Source organism: Notechis scutatus, chromosome 3 (genome assembly GCF_049901735.1).
Source record: "Notechis scutatus isolate UNSWTSFEM ecotype Mainland chromosome 3, rNotScu1.2, whole genome shotgun sequence".
NCBI classification, from domain to species: Eukaryota; Metazoa; Chordata; class Lepidosauria; order Squamata; family Elapidae; genus Notechis; species Notechis scutatus.
The window spans coordinates 110,804,109-110,824,895 of record NC_142011.1 but is presented as its reverse complement, the minus strand read 5'-3'; the positions used below and the strand labels follow the sequence as shown (position 1 = coordinate 110,824,895).

The following is a 20,787-nucleotide window of genomic DNA, read 5'->3' as shown; positions in this document are numbered from 1 at the left end:
CAATTGGGTGGTTGTTTAAAAAAATTCTACAATGACATCACTTCTGGATGAACTGAAAATGGAATTTAAAAAATATAAAGAAGAGGCACAAGAAGGGAAGGGCTCCTTTGGCTCCGTTTTTCAATTCTTAGAAATGGCGATCTGTGTCTATAAGAAACAACAAGAAAAGACTGTGCAACAAGAAGATTGGGACAAAGAAGAAGCCATCTTTAATGAACAAGTAACTCTATCTGGGGAAGAAAGGGGAAAGGGGGGAAAGAGAATGGAGAATTTAAGATTTAAAAAAACAGCCAAAAAAGGGAAAAATAATGTGAAAAATTGATATAATGTTGGAAAGCAACAGAAAAGGGGAATACAGAAGAGGGAAATGGAGGTGGAGAGACAGGGGGGTAAAAAGGGGAGAAGAAGAAAGGGAAGAAGAAAGGGAAGAAGGAAGGGAAGAGAAGTTACAAAGGTTTGGAGCAAGATGTAAAGAAACAGGATCTATTTAGAGATAATGGGTGAAAATTTAATTGAAAAAGAAATTCTGTAAAGGTACATAAGATTGTATTGTTATATTTGTAATAGAAATAATGTTAGAAAATTGGAAACAATATATGATTAAAAAGTGGGATAAAATAGTCAGTGTAATTCAGTGAAACTTTTGTGAACAAAATAAATGAAATGAAATAAATGAGAGAATTGAATTAGGAAGGAATGGGAACATTTTAACTACTCAATGTTTTATAAAATATAAGTGAAGTCGGGGGGAAGTAACTATGGAAAGTTTATAAGTGTTTCCATAGAAGTATGATACTTATTTGAAAAGCAATGTGTAAAATGTTTAAGATTTAAATGAATATTAATATTAATGATAGAATTGAATTGGTATGGATTGTTGTTTTAATTATATTATATATTTATAATTTTTTCTTTTTTAAAAAAATACAGTGTGTAGTTTTAGAAGGTACCAAGCAGAATCTGAACGGAAGTTATGTATTATATTAAGTGTTATAATTTTAGGGGAAAGATATAAAGGTGTCATACTCCAATTAGTAACTACAGGAGAAATTTTGTTTAATGAGAAAAGATAATAGACAGTTGAAACAGGACAGACAAAGAATATAAGTACAATGATTTGAATTGAGATGAAATAAATAAAATAAAATTAAGAAAGTTAAAAGAAGGGAGAAGCTATATAGAAAATGTAGAATGGTAATAAGATATGGAATGGAACATATAAATGAGCATGAACTTGAATTTGTGTCTGTATGAAGAGATATAACCCGGGATCATGCTGCTTTCAAAAAAGATGTTTTATGTTTTTATGTTTTATGTTTTGTTTGTTTATGTTTGTTTTTAAAAATCAATAAAATTTTCAAAAAAAAAAAGTATTTTTGTCAACTAAATATCTTAAGTTGAAAATTCCTAGTAGAAAGTTGGGATCAAAATTCCTGGGTCCATTCCCTATATCAAAGATAATCAATCCAGTGACTGTCCAACTTAGTCTCCCTCGGCTGTTGGGGAAAATACACCCAGTATTCCATAGTAGCTTGTTGAAGTCTGCTATTGGTTCCAATCTATGGCCGATACCTGCAGCTCCCCCCAAACGTCTGGTAGTACAGGGTGAAACACATTATGAAATTTTAAAAATCCTTGATTCTAGATTGCACAGAGGACAATTACAATATTTAGTACTATGGAAAGGCTACCCTTTGTCAGAAGCTACGTGGATGAAAAGTTGGGATATACATGCAGATAGATTGGTTAAACAATTTCATGAACAATTCCCTGACAAGCCAAAAGGTCCCCTTGGAGGGTGGAGAAGGGGTTAAGAAATGCATTAACCCCTGTTTGTGTTGTGTTTGTTGTATTTTTCAGGAAGTGATTTTTTTCAAGGGGGGATGCCTGTCAGCTTTGGAAGCCATATTGAAACCAGATGCTCCCATGCTGCCACATTTTGAGCCTGGGAAAGTGGAAGGGTGGAAGTTCTTGGGGTATATGTAGTTAGACAAAATAACATTCTTTTTGTAGTTCAAGTCATGCTATTGTGTGCATATGTGAGGGGAGGTCTTCAGTTGGGATGGATGATGATTGGGGCATGTGATATGATGATGGGACTGGATTTGTAGTTTTGATTATTGCAAGGAAGCCTGGAATTTTCAAAATCCATTTAGAATCCATTCAAAATCCAAGAAAGAAATGCTTAGACTCCATTAATTAGAGAAAAGTTCTTTTACTGGAAATCAAGTGGTAGCATCAAAGGAATTCTGAATCTGAGAAAATGAGCGTGTAAATCACATATACAAAGTGATGGCAACGTTCCCACCCACAATAATTCAAACTGTCCATCCAATTAAAAGTTGAATGTAATGTCATGTGGGCATCCTCAGGTGGTGATGAGACATCTGTCCATTGACCTTAGCCTATTTTGATAAAGAGGTGCACTTGCGCATAGCATAGGAAAGAAGCATAAACAAGAAACTTATATAGTTTATTGTTGTGCCTCCGAGGTTTGAACCTAGTCCGTCAGCAGATGTAGGCTCGAGTGATGAAGAAGATCTGGCATTGAGATTGGAGCCTGCATTATTGAGCGACGTTGAGAGGAGTCTGGGGGAGGAGGAGGAGTTGAATCTGAGAGATGAGCCTGATTTATTAGAAGTTTCAGAGGCGTCTTCCTCTTCTGGAACTCCCTCCCTGATTGCACCTCAGGTGTTAACTGTTAATCAGGAAAATGTGCCAGAGGCTTCAAGCGAGGATGAAACTGCCGGATGCTGGCTTAATGCTAGGACTAGGAGAAGATTGAGACGTCAATCTCAATTAGAAAAGAGACGTCAAGCCAATGATTAATTAAAGAGACTGACACGCCCCTTCAGGGGATATATAAGGAGCGTGCTAACGCCTCTCCCCCGCTCAAAGCAAAGTGCTTTTTGGATTCGAAAGAATACATTTGAAGCGGGCGTCGTGATTTATGGACAATTCAGACTTGCCAGACAGATTCCAGGAAGACTGCCAAGGACTGTGAAAACAGAGCAGTTAACTCTTTTGGGTCTGGTTTTGTTTTGCTTGAATATTTGAACTCTGGAGCTTTGGATTCTCACCTGTGGATACAGGTGAGACATAACATTTTTGCTTTGAGCCTTACTCCATCTTATGACCAAGATGGACCAAACACAACTTAAGCAACTGGTGGAGCAGCAGCAGCAACAAATTGATCAACTTTTACAGCTTAACCAGGTCTTACAACAACAGGTAACTCAACTGGTTAATCATGTTGCACAGTTACAGACTCCTGTGGCTCCCCCAGCTTCCCCCCTTAGGAAATGCCCAGTATCTGTGCCAGATAAATTCTCAGGACAGACTGATATGTTCCCGGCATTTATGGGACAGTGCCAATTATTCATGTCCCTATGGCCTGAAGACTTTCCTGACGACCAGGCTAGGGTGGGGTTTGTTATTAGCCTCTTATCAGGTCTGGCTGCTAGATGGGCTACTCCTCTGCTGGTACAAAATAGCCCGTTATTAAATGACTACCAGAGTTTCCAGCAGCAATTACGTGTCATGTTTGAGAATCCCATTAAGAGCCAAACTGGCCAGACGATTGAAGGACATTCGTCAGGGGAAATGTCCTTTGCAAGAATTCATTGCGGAGTTTCGTCTGCTCTGCATGGACTCTACTTGGAATGAGTCAGCCCACATGGATGCCTTTCAGGAGGGCTTGGCTGACGACATCCAAGATGAGCTGGAGCATGCGGAGCGGGCTCTAACACTGGATGTGTTGGTCAGACAATGTCTACGTATTGATGCCCGGCTTCATCAACGCAAGAGCAAACAACCAGTTCCGGAACTGCCCTCTCACTCACGGCCGCAACCTCCAGTACAACCCGCACCCTTGGTATCCTGCAATACTGTGACCAGGACCGAGGAGCCGATGGAGTTGGGTGCACTCCGCCCGCGGTTGATGGTGCAGGAATGCTCGCGAAGGTTCCAGGGAGGTTTGTGCCTTTATTGTGGGGGGGCCGGAACATTTTGCCAGTTCTTGGCAAAAGAACTGGGGGACACGAAGACCAGTGCCAGAATCGAATCCTGGGCCATCGGGAAACGGGGTGGGCTCGACCTCGGGGAAACCTTAGGTCGGGCACGTATCTCACCACCACTTGAAGTGGCTGAGGTGAACTCTGGTCCTCCCCGGCATTTACTTTTGGACATGCAGGTTTTCCTACAGTCCTGGAAGGAGGGGATTCCTGCGGTTGCATTGGTGGACTCAGGGGCTACGACTAGTTTTATGGACCGGGCCTTTGCAACTCACTTTGATGTCCCTTTGGTTGCTGTGGAACCACCCATCAAGGTGGAAACCGTTGACAGGCATGAGCTTAGGTCGGGGCCCATTCGCTTTGCTACCCAGCCGCTGCGTTTGGTTATTGGAGACCATGAGGAGGCGATTAGCTTCTATATCACCTCGGACCTCCATCTCCCTTTGGTTCTCGGCGTGTCCTGGCTACGATTGCACGATCCGTTGGTGGCTTGGGCGCAGAACGCCATTTCCTTCCCAATTCTCCAGTGCGTGGATCATCTGAGACATATCTGTGCTGGCCAGGACATCAGCGCCCCCGCTGTTTCCATACCACCGGAGCTTTTGGACTACTTCGACGTTTTCAGTGAGAAGGAGCTGGACCAGTTACCACCGCATCGAGCCTATGACTGTCCCGTGGACCTTCTACCTGATGCCCACTGCCCAAGGGTTGTCTAAATTCCATGTCTGAGCCCGAATTGGCTGCTCTCCGAGATTTCCTGGATAAGAACTTGGCCTGGGGATTTATCAGACCATCCTCGTCTCCTCTTTCTGCTGCCGTCCTTTTTGTGAAAAAGAAGACGGGGGATCTGCGTTTGTGCTGTGACTACCGCTGGTTGAATGCCATTACGGTGCAGAATAGTTATCCCTTGCCGCTCATTCCAGAGTTGATGGAGCTGTTGTGGGAGGCCACTATTTTCACGAAGCTCAATCTTCGAGGGGCCTACAACCTGGTGCGGATGCGCAAGGGGGACGAGTGGAAGACGGTGTTTGGCACCCGATACGGACATTTTGAATACACCGTAATGCTGTTTGGGTTGACCAACGACCCCGTGGTTTTCCAGCATCTGATGAATGACATTTTATGGGACATGCTTGATTGGTTCGTGGTGGTGTACCTGAACGACATTTTGATCTATTCCCGGTCCAGGGATAGCCACCTTCGCCAAGTCCGTCAGGTATTACAACGTCTTCGGGAGCATAAACTCTATGCGAAGCTGGAGAAATGCTTCTTTTTCCAAACTTCCATAGAGTTCTTGGGGCATATCATCTCTCCCGAGGGCATTGCCATGGACCCGAGGAAAGTAGAGGCCTTGTGTAGTTGGGAACCCCCACGTTGAGTAAAGGACGTGCAACGTCTCTTGGGGTTCGCTAATTACTACAGGACCTTCATCCCGGATTTTGCCAAGCTGACGGATCCCATCACCCAGCTCCTTCGCAAGAAGGTCCCGTTCCAGTGGGGGCCCCCGCAGCAACAAGCTTTTGAGGCTCTAAAGAAAGCCTTCGTTGCCAAACCTATATTGAGGCATCCTGATCCGAATCGTCCATTTGTGGTCGAGACAGATGCCTCCAACGTAGCTATTGGGGTGGTGTTGCTACAAGCCCCAATGGATGATGCACCTCTTTTCCCGTGCGCATTATTATTCAAGGAAGCTCACAACTTCTGAGAGCAATTATACCATTTGGGAAAAGGAGTTGCTGGCCATCAAGGCTGCGTTTGAGACCTGGCGACATCATCTGGAGGGGGCTCGGCACAAGGTGGAGGTTCGGACAGATCACCGTAACCTGGAACATTTGTCCACTGCCAAGAAGTTGAACCAATGACAGATCCGGTGGTCGTTGTTCTTCGCTAGGTTCAATTTTTCAGTCAAATACGTTCCCAGTGGACAAAATCGGAGAGCGGATGCCCTATCTCGTAAACCCGAGTACCATAGTCCCGAGGACCCTCTTCCTCCATGTACGGTCCTGCCACCGGAATCTTTGGCTGTTATTCAGGACCCGGTGGATTTGAGGGCTCGAGTAAGAGAGGCGCAGCGCGTAGACGCTTGGTCACAGCAAAGAATGGGGGAAATTGGACCTGACTCCCCATGGACTCTAGAGGAGGGCTTGCTACGGCATCGAGAACTATTGTACGTACCCACCAGGACACTTAGACTCAATGTCATGACAATCCTGCTGCTGGCCATTTTGGCTTCTTTAAAACTCTTCACCTAATCACACAGACTTTTTGGTGGCCTCGAGTCTGACATGACGTCTTTTCTTACGTCGCCTCTTGTATTATGTGTCGACAAGCGAAGGCCGCATCAGGTGCGCCTCCTGGACTCCTTCAACCGCTGCCGACTCTGGGTAGACCATGGGGGGCGATCTCCATGGACTTTTTGACGCACTTCCCCTCGTTGTCGGGTTATACGACGGTACTCGTGGTGGTTGACATGCTCACCAAGATGGCTCATTTTATCCCTTGTCGGAAGTTGCCATCGGCCTGCACGACTGCCCAGTTATTTCTGCAGCATGTTTTCTGCTTACATGGTCTGCCGGACAGGGTGGTTTCGGATCGCGGTGTCCAGTTTACCGCTCAGTTTTGGAAGAACCTCATGATGGCATTGCAAGTGCAGGTGTGTTTGGCGTCGGCGCACCATCTGGAGACTGGTGGCAGGACTGAAAAAGTGATTGGCATCCTCACCCAATATCTGAGATGTTTTGTCAACCATCGACAGAACGATTGGGTGACTTACCTCCCTTTGGCGGAGTTTGCCTTTAACAATTCGCAGCATACATCTACTCGCGTAACGCCGTTTTATGCGAACGTGGGCTACCATCCACGATTTTTCCCGTTGTCAATTGTGGACTCCCCGGTCCCAGAAACGCGAGAATTTCTCAAGGAGTTGCAGTCGGTTCACCGATTAGTGGCGCAACAACTGGAACGGGCGAAGGAGGACTACAAATGGTTTGCGGATCGTTCACGTCGGGCGACGCCTCCGCTAGCTGTGGGTGACAAGGTGTGGTTATCCACAAACCACCTTCGGGTCGATTGCCCGATTAAGAAGTTGGACCACCGCTTCATTGGTCCATTCCCTATTGAGGCGGTCATCAATCCCGTCGCGTATCGACTCACCCTGCTGCGCTCCATGTGCATTCATCCTGTCTTCCACCATTCCCTTCTGGTTCCTGACTCCCCATCGTGTACACTCCATTCTCCTGAAGGTACAGCTTCTCCATCGGTACCCAGCGATGAGACCACCGCTGATGACACGGTTGTCAGCGTTCAGAATTCTTGTTGGCTAAAGGGGAGATTTCAATACTTTGTCGGGCGGCTGGTGAATGGATCGGAGGTTCTCTCTTGGGTGGATGCTTCCACAGTTTGTGCTCCGGACCTTATCCGGAGGTTCCATGAACACTTCCCATCGAAACCGCATCCGGCTCATCAGACTTGGGGGAAGGGCCCTGCGGTGAGGGATAGTGTTGTGCCTCCGAGGTTTGAACCTGGTCCATCAGCAGATGTAGGCTCGAGTGATGAAAAAGATCTGGCATTGAGATTCAAGCCTGCATTATTGAGCGACGTTGAAAGGAGTCTGGGGGAGGAGGAGGAGTTGAATCTGAGAGATAAGCCTGATTTATTAGAAGTTTCAGAGGCGTCTTCCTCTTCTGGAACTCCCTCCCTGATTGCACCTCAGGTGTTAACTGTTAATCAGGAAAATGTGCCAGAGGCTTCAAGCAAGGATGAAACTGCCGGATGCTGGCTTGATGCTAGGACTAGGAGAAGATTGAGACGTCAATCTCAATTAGAAAAGAGACGTCAAGCCAATGATTAATTAAAGAGACTGACACGCCCCTTCAGGGGATATATAAGGAGCATGCTAACGCCTCTCCCCCGCTCGAAGCAAAGTGCTTTTTGGATTCGAAAGAATACGTTTGAAGCGGGCATCGTGATTTATGGACAATTCAGACTTGCCAGACAGATTCCAGGAAGACTGCCAAGGACTGTGAAAACAGAGCAGTTAACTCTTTTGGGTCTGGTTTTGTTTTGCTTGAATATTTGAACTCTGGAACTTTGGATTCTCACCTGTGGATACAGGTGAGACATAACAGTTTATTATCTCAAAACCTCCAGCTCATTTCCCAGAACTATTTCACCCCTCCTCCCCCTGTTACTTATGACAGCCGAAAGATGCAAAGGAAAGGAAAGAAATCTTGAAGGCTGACATTCAGCCCTCCTGCACAAGAGGCGTTAGCCCTATAAAAGAAAGAGAATACAAGATAAAAGGATAATATACATGTGACACAATACTACAATATTTTAAGGTTTTTCAGGATATTTAGCACAAAATGCCTGTACAAGTCTAGGGGCTCAAACATCCCTCTCATTCATCCATTCTGACTGGGAAGGAGGAAGGTGTTTCCAGACGATTAAATACTGGAGTCAACCTCTTTGTCTCCTAGAATCCAACATTTCTTTAATTTCAAAATGTTGTTCACCCTCAATCAGAAGAGGAACGGGGGGATTGATCTGAACCTGTCTCAGGTCGGAGGTATGTTCAGGTTTCAACAAACTAACATGAAAGACAGGATGAATCCTTCTAAGGGTTTTAGGTAATTGCAGTTTGACTTCCACGGGATTCACAATTCGTTCAATTGGAAAAGGTCCAACATATTTAGGCCCCAGCTTTTTAGACTTTTGTGTGGTTTGCAAATATCTAGTGAACAAAACCTTGACTCCTATTTGATATTGTTTTTGTGAAGCTCTCTTTTTATCTGCAAATTTGTTATGAGCCTGATGAGCATCATCCAATGCTTTACGGGTAACCGGCCATGTAAGCTGGAGTTGGGTTATCCATTCACTCAATGACTGAACATTGGGTTTCTCTTGTGGAAGCTCGGGTATGGGTACAAAGTCTTGTCCCAAAGCAACTTTAAATGAGGTAAAGCCAGTACTACTATGAACCGAATTGTTATATGCTACCTCAGCAAATGGACCAATCATCTTGTTGATAATTAATATAGCATCTAAGATATTGTTCCAATACCGAGTTAGTTCTCTCACCTAACTTATAGACATGTAAAATAAACAGTTTAGCTAAGATTTTTGCAGATGGGATTTTGCACAAGGTATGAAATGTACCTGTTTGGAAAACAAGTCCGTTACCACCCAAATAACTGTATTTCCCCCGCTTTCAGGTAATTCCACTATAAAGTCCATAGAAATGTCTTTCCATGGTGTAGTTGGCTTGGCTACATTTTGTAGTAGGCCAGCTGGCTTACCAGGTGGCCATTTGGCTAAGGCACAGATAGGACAACTAGCCACATAAGTTTCAATGTCCTTTTTTAAAGTAGGCCACCAAAATTGCCTTTTAACCAAATGTAGGGTTTTTATGAACCCAAAATGTCCAGCAGCTTTAGAATTGTGAGCTTGTTGTAATACTGGGTTTCTCAACTTTGCTGGCATGTATAATTTAGCCCCCACCCATGCCAATCCATCTCTAATCATACAATTATTTGAATGAGCCAAGAACCAATCATCAAGTTTCAGAGCTTCTTTTAACTGTGCAGATAAATCATTTGATAAATCAACTTCCCCTCTTTTCTGGGCCCTGGTAACCATTGGAGCTGCCAACTGTCTAGTTGGGACAATAGGGCGGATCATTTCCGGATGGGCACTATTATATTGAGGCAATCTAGATAACGCATCCACCATGAAGTTCCTCCCCCCTGGAATGTACTTCAATGAAAAATTAAACCATTTGAAGTACTGCACCCAGCGAATTTGCTTAGGTGACAGTTTCCAAGGCATTTTTTATAGCCTCTAGATTCTTATGATCCGTCCACACCTCAAAGGGGTGTTTTGCCGCTTCTAGAAAATGCCTCCAGGTTAACAGAGCCCAATGAACTGCAAAAGCTTCTTTTTCCAAAAATGGCCCACCTTCTTTCTGTCTCAGTTAGTTTACGGGAAGTATATGCACACGGTTGCAGAGTCCCCATCTTGTTTGCTTGTAGTAACACTGCCCCCACTGCTACATCACTCGCATCCTCTTGGATTACAAAAGGGACGTTCATATCCGGGTGCTTGAGCACCAGTGCTCAGCGGCAAAAAGTCATTTCAGCTTCTCAAAAGCGGCTTGACACTCCATGGACCACTCCAGTGGCTTACCAGGTTTCAGTTTCACCTCCCCGTTGGTTTTTAGGAGATTTGTAATAGGCAGTGCAATCTTCACAAAAGTCGGGATAAACTGACAGTAAAAATTAGCAAATCCCAGGAAACTTTGTAATTGCTTCCTGTGTGAGGAGGGGCCCATTCCAAGATAGCGTGAACTTTCCCTGGATCCATTTCTGTACCATCATGTGATATGTGATAGCCCAAATAGTCAATTTTCTCTTGGTGGAATTCCCACTTGGATAGCTTCACATACAGTTTAGCAGCTCGAAGTTTTTCTAAGACTGAACGCACTAGTTTCACATGTTCATCAAGAGTCTCAGTGTAGATAAGAATATCATCAAGGTAAACCAGCACTGCTTTGTATAAATGTTCATGCAAAACTTCATTTATCATTTGCATGAATACTGCAGGGGCCCCCTGTAGACCAAACAGGACAACATTGAACTGGAAACATCCCATTGGACAATTAAAAGTAGTTTTCCATTCATCTCCTTCCTTGATTCGAACTTGGTAGTAAGCTTCTCTCAAATTGAGTTTCGTGAAAAATTTCCCTTTGGCCAGGTGGGCCAACATGTCCTTCATTAAGGTACACGTTCTTCACCGAAATCACATTTAAATTTCTATAATTCACACATAAACGAAGCGAGCCATCTTTCTTCTTGAGGAACAGTACTAGGGCCACTACCCGAGGCCTAGCAGGTTGGATGAAACCTCATTCAAGATTTTTATCAATAAATGACCTCAGCTCCTCTGGTTCCCATGGTGTCATCAAGTACAGTTTAGGCTTTGGGAGTTTTACTCCTGGCAAAATTTCAATACTGCAATCTGTTGAGCAAGGTAGGGGAAGCTCATCCGAGGCCTTTTCACTGAACACCTGCTTTAAGTCCCAATATTCTTCAGGAATTTTCTCCTCCCCCCTCAGGTTCTCGCTGCCCATAGATGCCAGCTCTGTGGAATTTTGAGGTTTTGGTTGAGATTGCCCCTTCCCTTCTGGGGGTTGGTCAGTGCATATGTGTAATGATCCCCTCCTCCAATCCACATGGGGGTTCCATTTTCGGAGCCAGGGCAAACCTAGTAGTAGGGGGCGCTCCATCCCAGGGGTGACAATAAAATACAAAGTCTCTCTATGCCTCCCCATCATCATTTCCACTGGTTCCGTTATGAAATGTGCAGGGCTACTCCCAGCTACTGATCCATCCAGTTGGCAAAATGCTATGGGAGTTTTTAAAGTCCTTAGCCTTAAACCCAGTTTCTCTGTGACTTCTGAACTGATTATACACCTTGTGCACCCAGAGTCTAACAAGGCCAACATTTCCCTTAATCTCACTGGGATGGTAATTGGGCCCTTGTTCGGACTTACCAGAGGGTCATCTTCCAATTCAGATTCACTTTCACCAGAAGAGGTCAGAGTTTCCAGCTCCTCTCCTTTCAGAGGGGTGATCTCTACAACCTCCTCCGTTTTAAGAGCCATTTCGTGAGAATTGACTGGAATTTTTTCAGGTTTTCTTCCTCCTCCTGGTGCCCCCTTTGGCTCTAGCTTGGCACAGCAGTCTGCAGCCTGGTGACCTTCCTTCCCACATTGGAAGCATGCAGTAGTCTTGGGTTTTGCTGCCAGCCCTCCCTTTTGAGACTTTGTAGCTTCTCGAGGGCTGGTGGGGAATGGCTTGCTCCAACCAAGGCCACCCCGGCATCTGTTTTGGGTCAGATCAATTTCCACTTCTGCTGCCAGCATGTACCAGAGCTGCAACTCACTGAGGTATCTTGTGGCAATGCAGCTCTGATAAACATCTTCGTTCAGCCCATCTTTAAAAGCTTCTATCAGGGCTCCCTGGGACCAGCCTCAAATATGACATGAAAGCTCTCTAAATTCCTGGGTGTATTCGGCCACTGATCTCCGCCCCTGATTTATGGTTTTCATCCTAATCCTAGCCTTACGTTCGGCTAGTGGGTCTTCAAATCTCGTGTGCAACACTGTCATGTCACATGTCAGTGCAACATGTCAGTGCAACATGTCATTCTGTCACAGTTTTACTTCTGCATTCTTGTGGGTGCTCTGTGGTTGGGTCTGGGAGGGTTGTTTGGGGGATCCTGGGGCTGGGGAAAAGTTGAATGAGAGTATGTTGGTCCCTTTCCCCCAGGTGAGAGCTGGGGGGGGAGTGGCTTCCTGCTTGGTGGGTGAGAGCAACTGGGCAAGGTGCTTTTTTTGCATCAAGTGGACATATTCTGATTATATTAGGATATAAGAGGAGCTGGATGTGACCCCTCTGCAGCAATAAGGGCTGATGTGAGTTTGAGGGTGCTGAGAGCAAATGCTATAGTGCCTGTAAAGCTCACATTGCCCTCAACAATCTGTCAGTGGAAGTAGATTTTTTTTTCCCTTTTAAAAGAAGAATGTTGGGGATGGGTGATGGAATGGTTCTCAGGGAAGGCAGAAGAGGGTGTCCTATTTCAGTGGTGTCGAGTAACAGGAGAAATGGGAGACAAGGGAGAGAGCAGGCACGGGGAACACGACCTGGGTGTTTAATACCAATCTCATGTTCTGCCCCATTGCACTCACTCATTTTCCTGGTCAGCAGATCTGTGGTGGCCCTGGTCTTAGACCGCTGCTTTTAAATGTGAAATCAGCTTGCAATAAGGCTAGCCTTGTTGCCGATTTGATCCTCGAAGAGAAGGCTGATCTGGCTTGTATAACTGAAACTTGGCTGAGCCCAGAGGGAGGCGTTCGTCTTGCAGAAATGTGCCCAGTGGGTTATTGAGCATGGCACCAGTCTAGACCACAGGGCCGGGGAGGAGGTGTGGCTGTTGTAATCAGAGAATCTCTAGTAGCCTCCAGAGGCACTGTTCAACAAGTCTCCGGCTGTGAGATCCTTTTTCTTAGATTGAGCTCAAGGGATCAGGTGGGGTTGCTGCTGCTGCCCTGCTGCATGGCAGCTTCCCTACCTGGGCTCCTGGACCTCACCGCAGGACTGGCAGTGGACTCGTACTTGGGACCCCTGGGTTGGGAAATTCTGCCCATATTCTTGCATGTAGGTGAGCACTTGCGCCAGGAAAAATCCCAGTTTCTGGGCATGTGTTAGGAATGTAAGTCACCTAACAGTTGGGTTGGAAAATATATAAACCAGGATAGACATTTTAATACTGTCTCTTTAAGGGAATGCTAAAATTGTAATTGGGTGTGGTTCCTCAAACAGCCATAAGGTGGAGCTAGAAACCTGGGTTTTTCTGTCCTTTTCTGGAGAGTGTTGCTGTTCCTGCATTGACTATTGCTGATCATCGTTAGTCTTGATTTGATGTGAATCTATTACTGAACTGTTTTTGATACTGGACTTTGTTATTGGATTATCCCTGGACTGAAAACTGACTGCTTTAACCATGAATGACTTGGACTGTTGGCTGAACTTTGCTTAATGTTTTTACTGGAAGTAAAAACCTACATTTTACTATACAGTGTATGTGTGTACTAGTTGTGTGTTATTCTTCACTACTCTCACTAGGTCTCGCTGTGTGCGCTCATTCTCCTAACGGGGAATTACCTCAACAGGGTGCCCAACAAATTTTACTCCCAGGGGTGGGGCCTTCCTCTGCAGTTATATGTCTCTGGGTTGGCCAGGGTTAATCCCATGTTCTGGGGTGGTTAGAGGTCGGGTACTTGGTATGACTGCTGGTTCTTCAGCTTGTCTCACTGCCCAATCATTCTCAGCTGGATCCTGGGTGGCGGCTCGAGTTCTCTCATTTTCTGGTTCCCTCGCTCTCCTGCGTTGGTGTCCTGGTGCATCCCTCACCTCGAAGTTCTCCAGGACTTCCCTCACGAGGCGATTTATGTATCGTCTCAGTCAGTCATCAGCTGGTGACTCCTTGCCCCATTCTTCCTGATCCAATAGGGCCTCCAGCTCCAATTTCTACCAGGGTTTATGATTACCCCAGGTGAGGGTTATTCCCCTGATTCTTCCATCCCAGCTGTCTCTTTTTCCTACACCTATAGACCACCAGGGCTTTGTGGAGGTTTCTCAGGCAGCTTCGCTATCTTCGATGGGGTGCATTGAGTCAGTGTCTGGCTGGGTAACTGTCAACGTTTCTCCCCAGCATTCAGCTTCCCCTTGATCCTTGCTGTATTCAGACATTTTTCTTTTTTTGCAGGGTCCCCTCAGTAGAGTGAAGGTTTTTTTTAAAAAAAATTCCTCTCCGGGCTGACCTCTATTGCAGATGCTGCTTTATGTCAGGCTACAGAACTTCCCATTCAATCAACAAGAATGAACTTCGGAAAATGAAACATATCAAAAGGAATCCTTCATTGAGATGAGACAATTCATGGAGGGATTAAAAGCAGCATCTAATGTGCCTCAGGCATGCAGGGATAGATAAGGGGGTTGAGACCCCTCCCCTTCTCTTGATGTGTATTTAGTAAAACAAAGAGCCAACATATTTATTCCCCCCCCCCCTTCTGAGAATGATCTTTTTTGAGGTTCCCAGGAGACATCTCCCAGCAGGAATTTTTATGGTCTTTTCATCCTGTGGCTGTCTCTTTCAGAGGTGATAGGTTTCCTGGTATCTGGTTTCCATTCCTCCATAGTATATCATGGGTTATCCAAATTCAATATAAGATTTAATATATTCATGTTACATCAAAAAGGATTTCTTATACCAACTTCCCCCCCCCCTTCTTCTTTCAAGAAGAATGGCAGATACACAGATCTGACATCTAATATCCTAGTAGACCATCACTTAGGTATAAGCCAACAGAATCCTGCAGTTGTCAAAAAAAACAAAAACCAAACCAGCCCTAGGTTGCATCAACAGAGGGATAGTTTCAAGATCACGTGAAGTGATAGTATCACTTTATACTGTACCGGTGTCACCACACTTGGAATACTGCATCCAGTTCGGGACACCATGATGGAAAAAGATGTTGAGATCCTAGAAAGAGGACAGAGAAGAACAACAAAAATGATAAAGGTCTGAAGGCTAAACCATCTGATGGACAATTGAGGGAATTAGGTATGTCTAGTCCACAAAGAGGAGGGTAGGCGTGATTATGATAGCAATATTCTAGTACTTAAGGGGTATTTTGGGAGGAAGGGGTGGAAAAACTATAAAAAGTGCAAATGGCAAAATGGCATTATGACTTCACCCTTTTATGGTCATATGAAATCAACACATGTAAAAAGGTGTATTTCTTTCATCACCTTGTCATGCCTTGGGTGGGTGGGTGGATAGATGGATAATGGATAGATAAATGGTAGATTGATGATAGACAGACAGACAGACACTGTTAGATTACCTCTCCTTCCCAGATATCCTGTTCTAGGAATTTTCTTGTAACAGAGGGTAGTGTCCTATGTTTTAATAAATTCCTCTCTCTTTCAGTTCTGAATAGTGTATCTCTGCAATTGTCTGTTAATCTCTACAATGTAATCTTACTATTCCTAAATGTTGCTTTTGCAGATTTAAACATAAAATTTGGAAACTGACTAATTCAGACACTGTACCACTTTTTTCACAATTTGACTTTGGTTTGTCATTAGGAATTGCTCTGGCTGCACTGGACAATATGAATCCTTCAGAGCAGATGGTGGTGAAATGTGCAGCTGTCATTGGTGTGACATTCACTACAGAGATGCTCCTTTATATTCTCCCGGAATGGACAAAAAGGAAAATGTACCAAACTCTGGCAGCACTGGTGGAATCCCGTATCTTTAAGTGTTGTACTGAAAGAAAAGAAGTGAATGTAACCCAGCACATGTTATCTAAAGAGTTCAGCATCAGCAATAATGAATTGAAATCACATAGGCCAGAATCGGGTAAGTTGGTTATTGAAAAATTAGAAATCTCTGAAACACCAGTTTACCCAAAGGGCATGGAAATGATTGAACAACATTATTGCATTCTATGCATCAAATTCATGTTAAATTGGTGCTGAAATCTTAAACGTTAGTACTTAACTTTGCTTTTTATAGGAACAAAGGGAACACACAGTAGTCAAATAAAATCAAGTAATATTTTATGATATGTCTGTCTTCATATAAATCCTTGACAAGTAAATTATAGCACCCACTCACCATGTTCAGATTGTGTTCACTAACATAATTGGAATAAGTATCACAAGAAAATTAGTTGCTGTAGTCATGTTCTTAAATCTAATCAGAAATAGAACATTAGCTATTCCTACACAATGGTAGATTTATGCAGGATGATTTCATTCTTTGATGGTGCAAATACTAAGACTACCTTATTTTTCAGATCTTGGATCAGTTATTTCCAATAGGCTCAAGCTAGAAGAGGCTGTGATGCATTGCAAAATCATGGAGTTTTGCGCACCACTGTTGCAAGAAGCAGCTTATGAATTGTGGCTTAAGAATCAGAAAAAAGCCTTGCATTTCAAATGTGCCAGTTATCTGAAGTGGCTAGCTCACCGATGCAAGTGTTGTGGGGAAGGTGATTTCATTCCTTATCATCGGTATGCAGTAGATGGCATGCTTCAAAAATTCTATTCACAGGAAGATAAAATTAAGAATATCAAAGAGGATGTGTTGAATGAGGCTGCTGTGATCCTTGTTTCAGAAACCCTTAAAAAATTGGAAGCATCCCACCAGGAAGGTAGGTATTAATTTGATGGTGCTGGTACAGCAACCTCAACTCTCAGTTTAAATATTTTCCTTGAAAACTGCCAAAATAGACTCTCACAAGTTAGCAGAGAACTATAGAAATTGTAGTCATTTTTGTGGAAAGCTCAAATATCAGTACAAGAACAATACATAAGAAGATGTCAACAGAAGTAAATAACAAATGAATCCAGAATGGATTTGCAGAACCACAAAGCTGAAAAGAGATGATTCCAAGTAGTCTGGTTCAGTCATCTCTGCTTGGTGTGTTTTACACAGAAGTTATATTTCCCCCTATTTGAATAGGTTGGCATCATTGTTTATTTACAATGGAGAACCCAGTCTAGGCAGTGGGCAGAGCTGAGATTAAGAAATATGTCTTAAAACTGTGTCTTTCTTTTTCCATTTACAGCATTTAACTGCAGAAGTATTTTCCATTTGTGTGTGTGTATCTGTGCCCATGTTTTGGGAATAGACAATTCTCAGTCATCAGAACTGTGCTCTAAGGCTGCTTTCCATACATAATACCAAATTATCTCTCTGTACATTTTTAAATGAATAAAACTAATGCAAATTTTGAAAGGAAAAAGTAAAGAAAGTGAAGTGAAAAAGTGCAAATAAAGAAACAGAGAAAGAAAAAAGAAAAGGAGAGGAAAGATGATAAAGATGCAGCTTCCAAGCTTATCAACAGCAGTTACAAGTATATTTATATTTTATGTCCTCACCCTAAAATTACAACTTGATTTCCTTTTTTCCATAGTCTACCCTTTCTTATCATCAAAGTTCATGTTTTTCTTGTTTCAGCAAAAAATCCATAAGGGTGTAATAACTTAGCAATATCTTTGAAATCTTGCTGCTTATGTGTGAGATCTCAAACTACAGTAAAGTAGTCTTCAGGTCTCTATCTATTTGGCAGGTGCTGAGAATCAAGAGAGGAAAAATGCATTTTCATTATCACATAAGAAAGGACTTTTCCAAAAGAGAGGTAAAAGTCAAATTATCAAATTATCCGAGTGTTGTGTCTCCGAGTCCTGAGCCTGCATTGTTAGAGGAAGAGGACTCGGAAGATGAGGAGGAGGAATTGGGAATGCCTTCCTCCCCAGGACCTTCCTCTTCGGCAATGCCTTCCTCCCAGATAATACCTCAGGTTTCAGCAGATAACCGAGAGGGACAGCCTGAGACTAATCAGGAGGAGGAGGGCATATCAGAGCAGCCTCTGACAGGGAATCAAGTAGACGAAGGTTGTCTTGATGCTAGGCAGCGTCGCAGGAAGAAGTGTGAGCTGCAGCGTAAGAGGCGTGGACGAATCAGAGAGTGAGCTGAGTCATGGAGACACACCCCACAGGGGATAAAAGTGGGTGTGTTTTCTCTGGAAACTCTGTACGGGACAAAGTGTTACCTTTTCTGTCAGGCCTCGGTGTATTTTGTTTCTTGAAAGCTTTAGTGATTAATGTTTCTGGTTATCTTGTCGGACTTGGCAGGCAGCGTTTGTGATAATGCCAAGAACCTTGTCTGCTTAAAGGAATTAACTCTGTAAATACTGAATCTTCTTGCCTGTCTGTATTTTGTCGGAGTTTGGACTTTTCATCTTCCTTGGAATGGTGAGACATAACATTTTTGTCCCGTACCAGACTTAAACCATCTTTTGCCCAAGATGGACCAGCAGCAGCAGCAGCAGCAGCAACAGCTGCAGAATGAAAACCAGGCTCTGCAACAGCAGGTGGCCCAATTAATAGCTCAAATTGCTCTGCTGCAGGCTCATGCTGCTCCTCCTGCCCCTCTCCGTCGGAAATGCCCGGTGGCTGTGCCGGATAAGTTTTCTGGGCAGCCTGAGATGTTCCCGGCTTTCATGGGACAGTGCCAGTTGTTTATGGCTGTGAGGCCAGAGGATTTCCCAGATGACTGGGCTCGGGTAGGGTTTGTGATAAGCCTCCTTTCTGGCTCGGCTGCCAGATGGGCCACACCTTTGTTGCTCCAGAACAGCCCGTTATTAACAGATTACCAGGGGTTTTGGCAACACATGCGCCACATGTATGAGGACCCCATACGAGTGCAGATGGCAGCCAGGCATCTGAAGGAACTTCGCCAAGAGAAGCGCCCCCTGCAGAAATTTATTTCGGAATTTCAGCTTGTATGTCTGGATTCCAATTGGAATGATACAGCCTTAATGGACGCCTTCCAGGATGGCCTGTCAGATGAGCTGCAGGATGAGTTAGTTCGAGTGGAACCAGCCCCGACCCTCGACGCTCTGGTGGTGCAATGCTTGCGCATTGATGCCTGACTTCAATGGCGCAAGACCCGTCGCACCGTCCAGGAGCAGCCAACCACATCTGTACTACAGCACCCTGTGCAACCAGCGCCCCGGGTCACCCAACGTGTCGTGGCAATGGCTGAGGAGCCAATGGAGTTGGGAGTGGTCAGACCTCACCTGACGGCCCAGGAGCGAACACGGAGATGCCAAGGAGATTTGTGCTTGTATTGGGGGGGGCAGGACATTTTGCTACTTGTCCTATAATATAAAGCAAAGGGGGGCACTCAAGCCTGTCCCTGAATCTCGGCCTGATCAGTCAGGAAATGGGGCAGGCCCGACCTTGGGGGAAACCCTTGGCCGGGCACGTATCAAACGCCTGCCTGAATTAGCGGAGGTTGACTCTGGGCCCCCTCGGCATCTGCTTTTGGACACTCGGGTTTTCTTGGCTAACCAGTCAGAAGGGATTTCAGCGACTGCATTGGTGGACTCGGGGGGCCACAACTAACTTTATGGACCAGGACTTTGCGGCCCATTTTGATGTCCCCTTGGTTCCGGTAGACCCTCCGATGAGGGTCGAGACTATTGATGGGCGGGAACTTCTTGCAGGACCCATTAAATTCGCTACCCAGCCTTTGCACCGGGTCATTGGAGACCATGAGGAGGCGATCTGCTTTTATGTCACCGCGGACCTCCATTTCCCATTAGTCCTCAGCACGGCTTGGCTTCGGATTCATGATCCTCAGGTGGCATGGTTGCGAAACGCCATTTCTTTTCCAAGTCTGCAGTGCGTGGACCACTTATGCCACACCTGTGCTGGCCAGGACATCACCACCCCTGCCGTCTCCATACCTCCTGAACTGATGGATTTTTTGGATGTGTTCAGTGAGAAGGAGGCAGACCGGTTACCCCCGCATCGGCCCTATGATTGTCCAGTGGACCTTCTGCCCAATGTACCACTGCCAAAGGGACATTTATACTCCATGTCCAAGCCCGAGTTGGCCGCCCTATGGGACTTTTTGGACAAAAACTTGGCCCGAGGGTTCATCCGGCCTTCGTCGTCCCCTCTCTCAGCCCCAGTTCTCTTTGTCAAGAAGAAGACGGGAGACTTACGCTTGTGCTGCGATTACCACCGGTTAAATGCCATCACAGTGCAGAATAGCTACCCCTTGCCGCTCATTCCAGAGTTGTTGGAGAGGTTGCGGGAGGCCACTATCTTCACCAAGCTCGATCTTCGAGGGGCCTACAACCTGGTGCGGATGTGAGAGGGGGACAAATGGAAGATGGCATTTGGCACCTGATACGGCCATTTTGAGTACACTGTGATGCCGTTTGGGTTGACCAATGCCCCCGCGGTCTTCCAGCACCTGATGAATGACATGTTTCGGGACATGTTAGATCGGTTCGTGGTGGTGTACCTGAATGATATTCTGATCTATTCCGGGTCCAGGGACAGCCACCTTCACCACGTTAGTCTGGTTTTGCAATGCCTTCGGGAACACCAACTTTATGCAAAGTTGGAGAAATGTCTTTTCTTCCAGACTTCCATAGAGTTCCTTGGGCACATCATCTCTCCCGAAGGCATCGCCATGGACCTGCGTAAGGTTGAGGCCTTGTGTAGTTGGAAACCCCCTCATCGCGTGAAGGACGTTCAACGCCTATTGGGGTTCGCTAACTATTACCGGACCTTCATCCCGAGTTTTGCCAAGCTGACAGGTCCAATAACCCAGCTCCTTCG

At 45.0% G+C, this 20,787-nt stretch overlaps 1 protein-coding gene across 1 annotated transcript in view; it reads left to right on the top strand.

Annotated features, from left to right (window-relative positions):
• The window catches only part of ADCY10 (adenylate cyclase 10), a 178,465-nt gene that overhangs the window by 88,731 nt on the left and 68,947 nt on the right, over nucleotides 1-20,787 (top strand). The window contains 6 exon segments of the mRNA XM_087958990.1: nucleotides 15,725-15,921; nucleotides 16,379-16,796; nucleotides 18,433-18,585; nucleotides 18,799-19,062; nucleotides 19,611-20,184; nucleotides 20,500-20,765. Of these exon segments, the coding sequence (XP_087815116.1) occupies nucleotides 15,725-15,921; nucleotides 16,379-16,796; nucleotides 18,433-18,585; nucleotides 18,799-19,062; nucleotides 19,611-20,184; nucleotides 20,500-20,765 (1,872 nt within the window).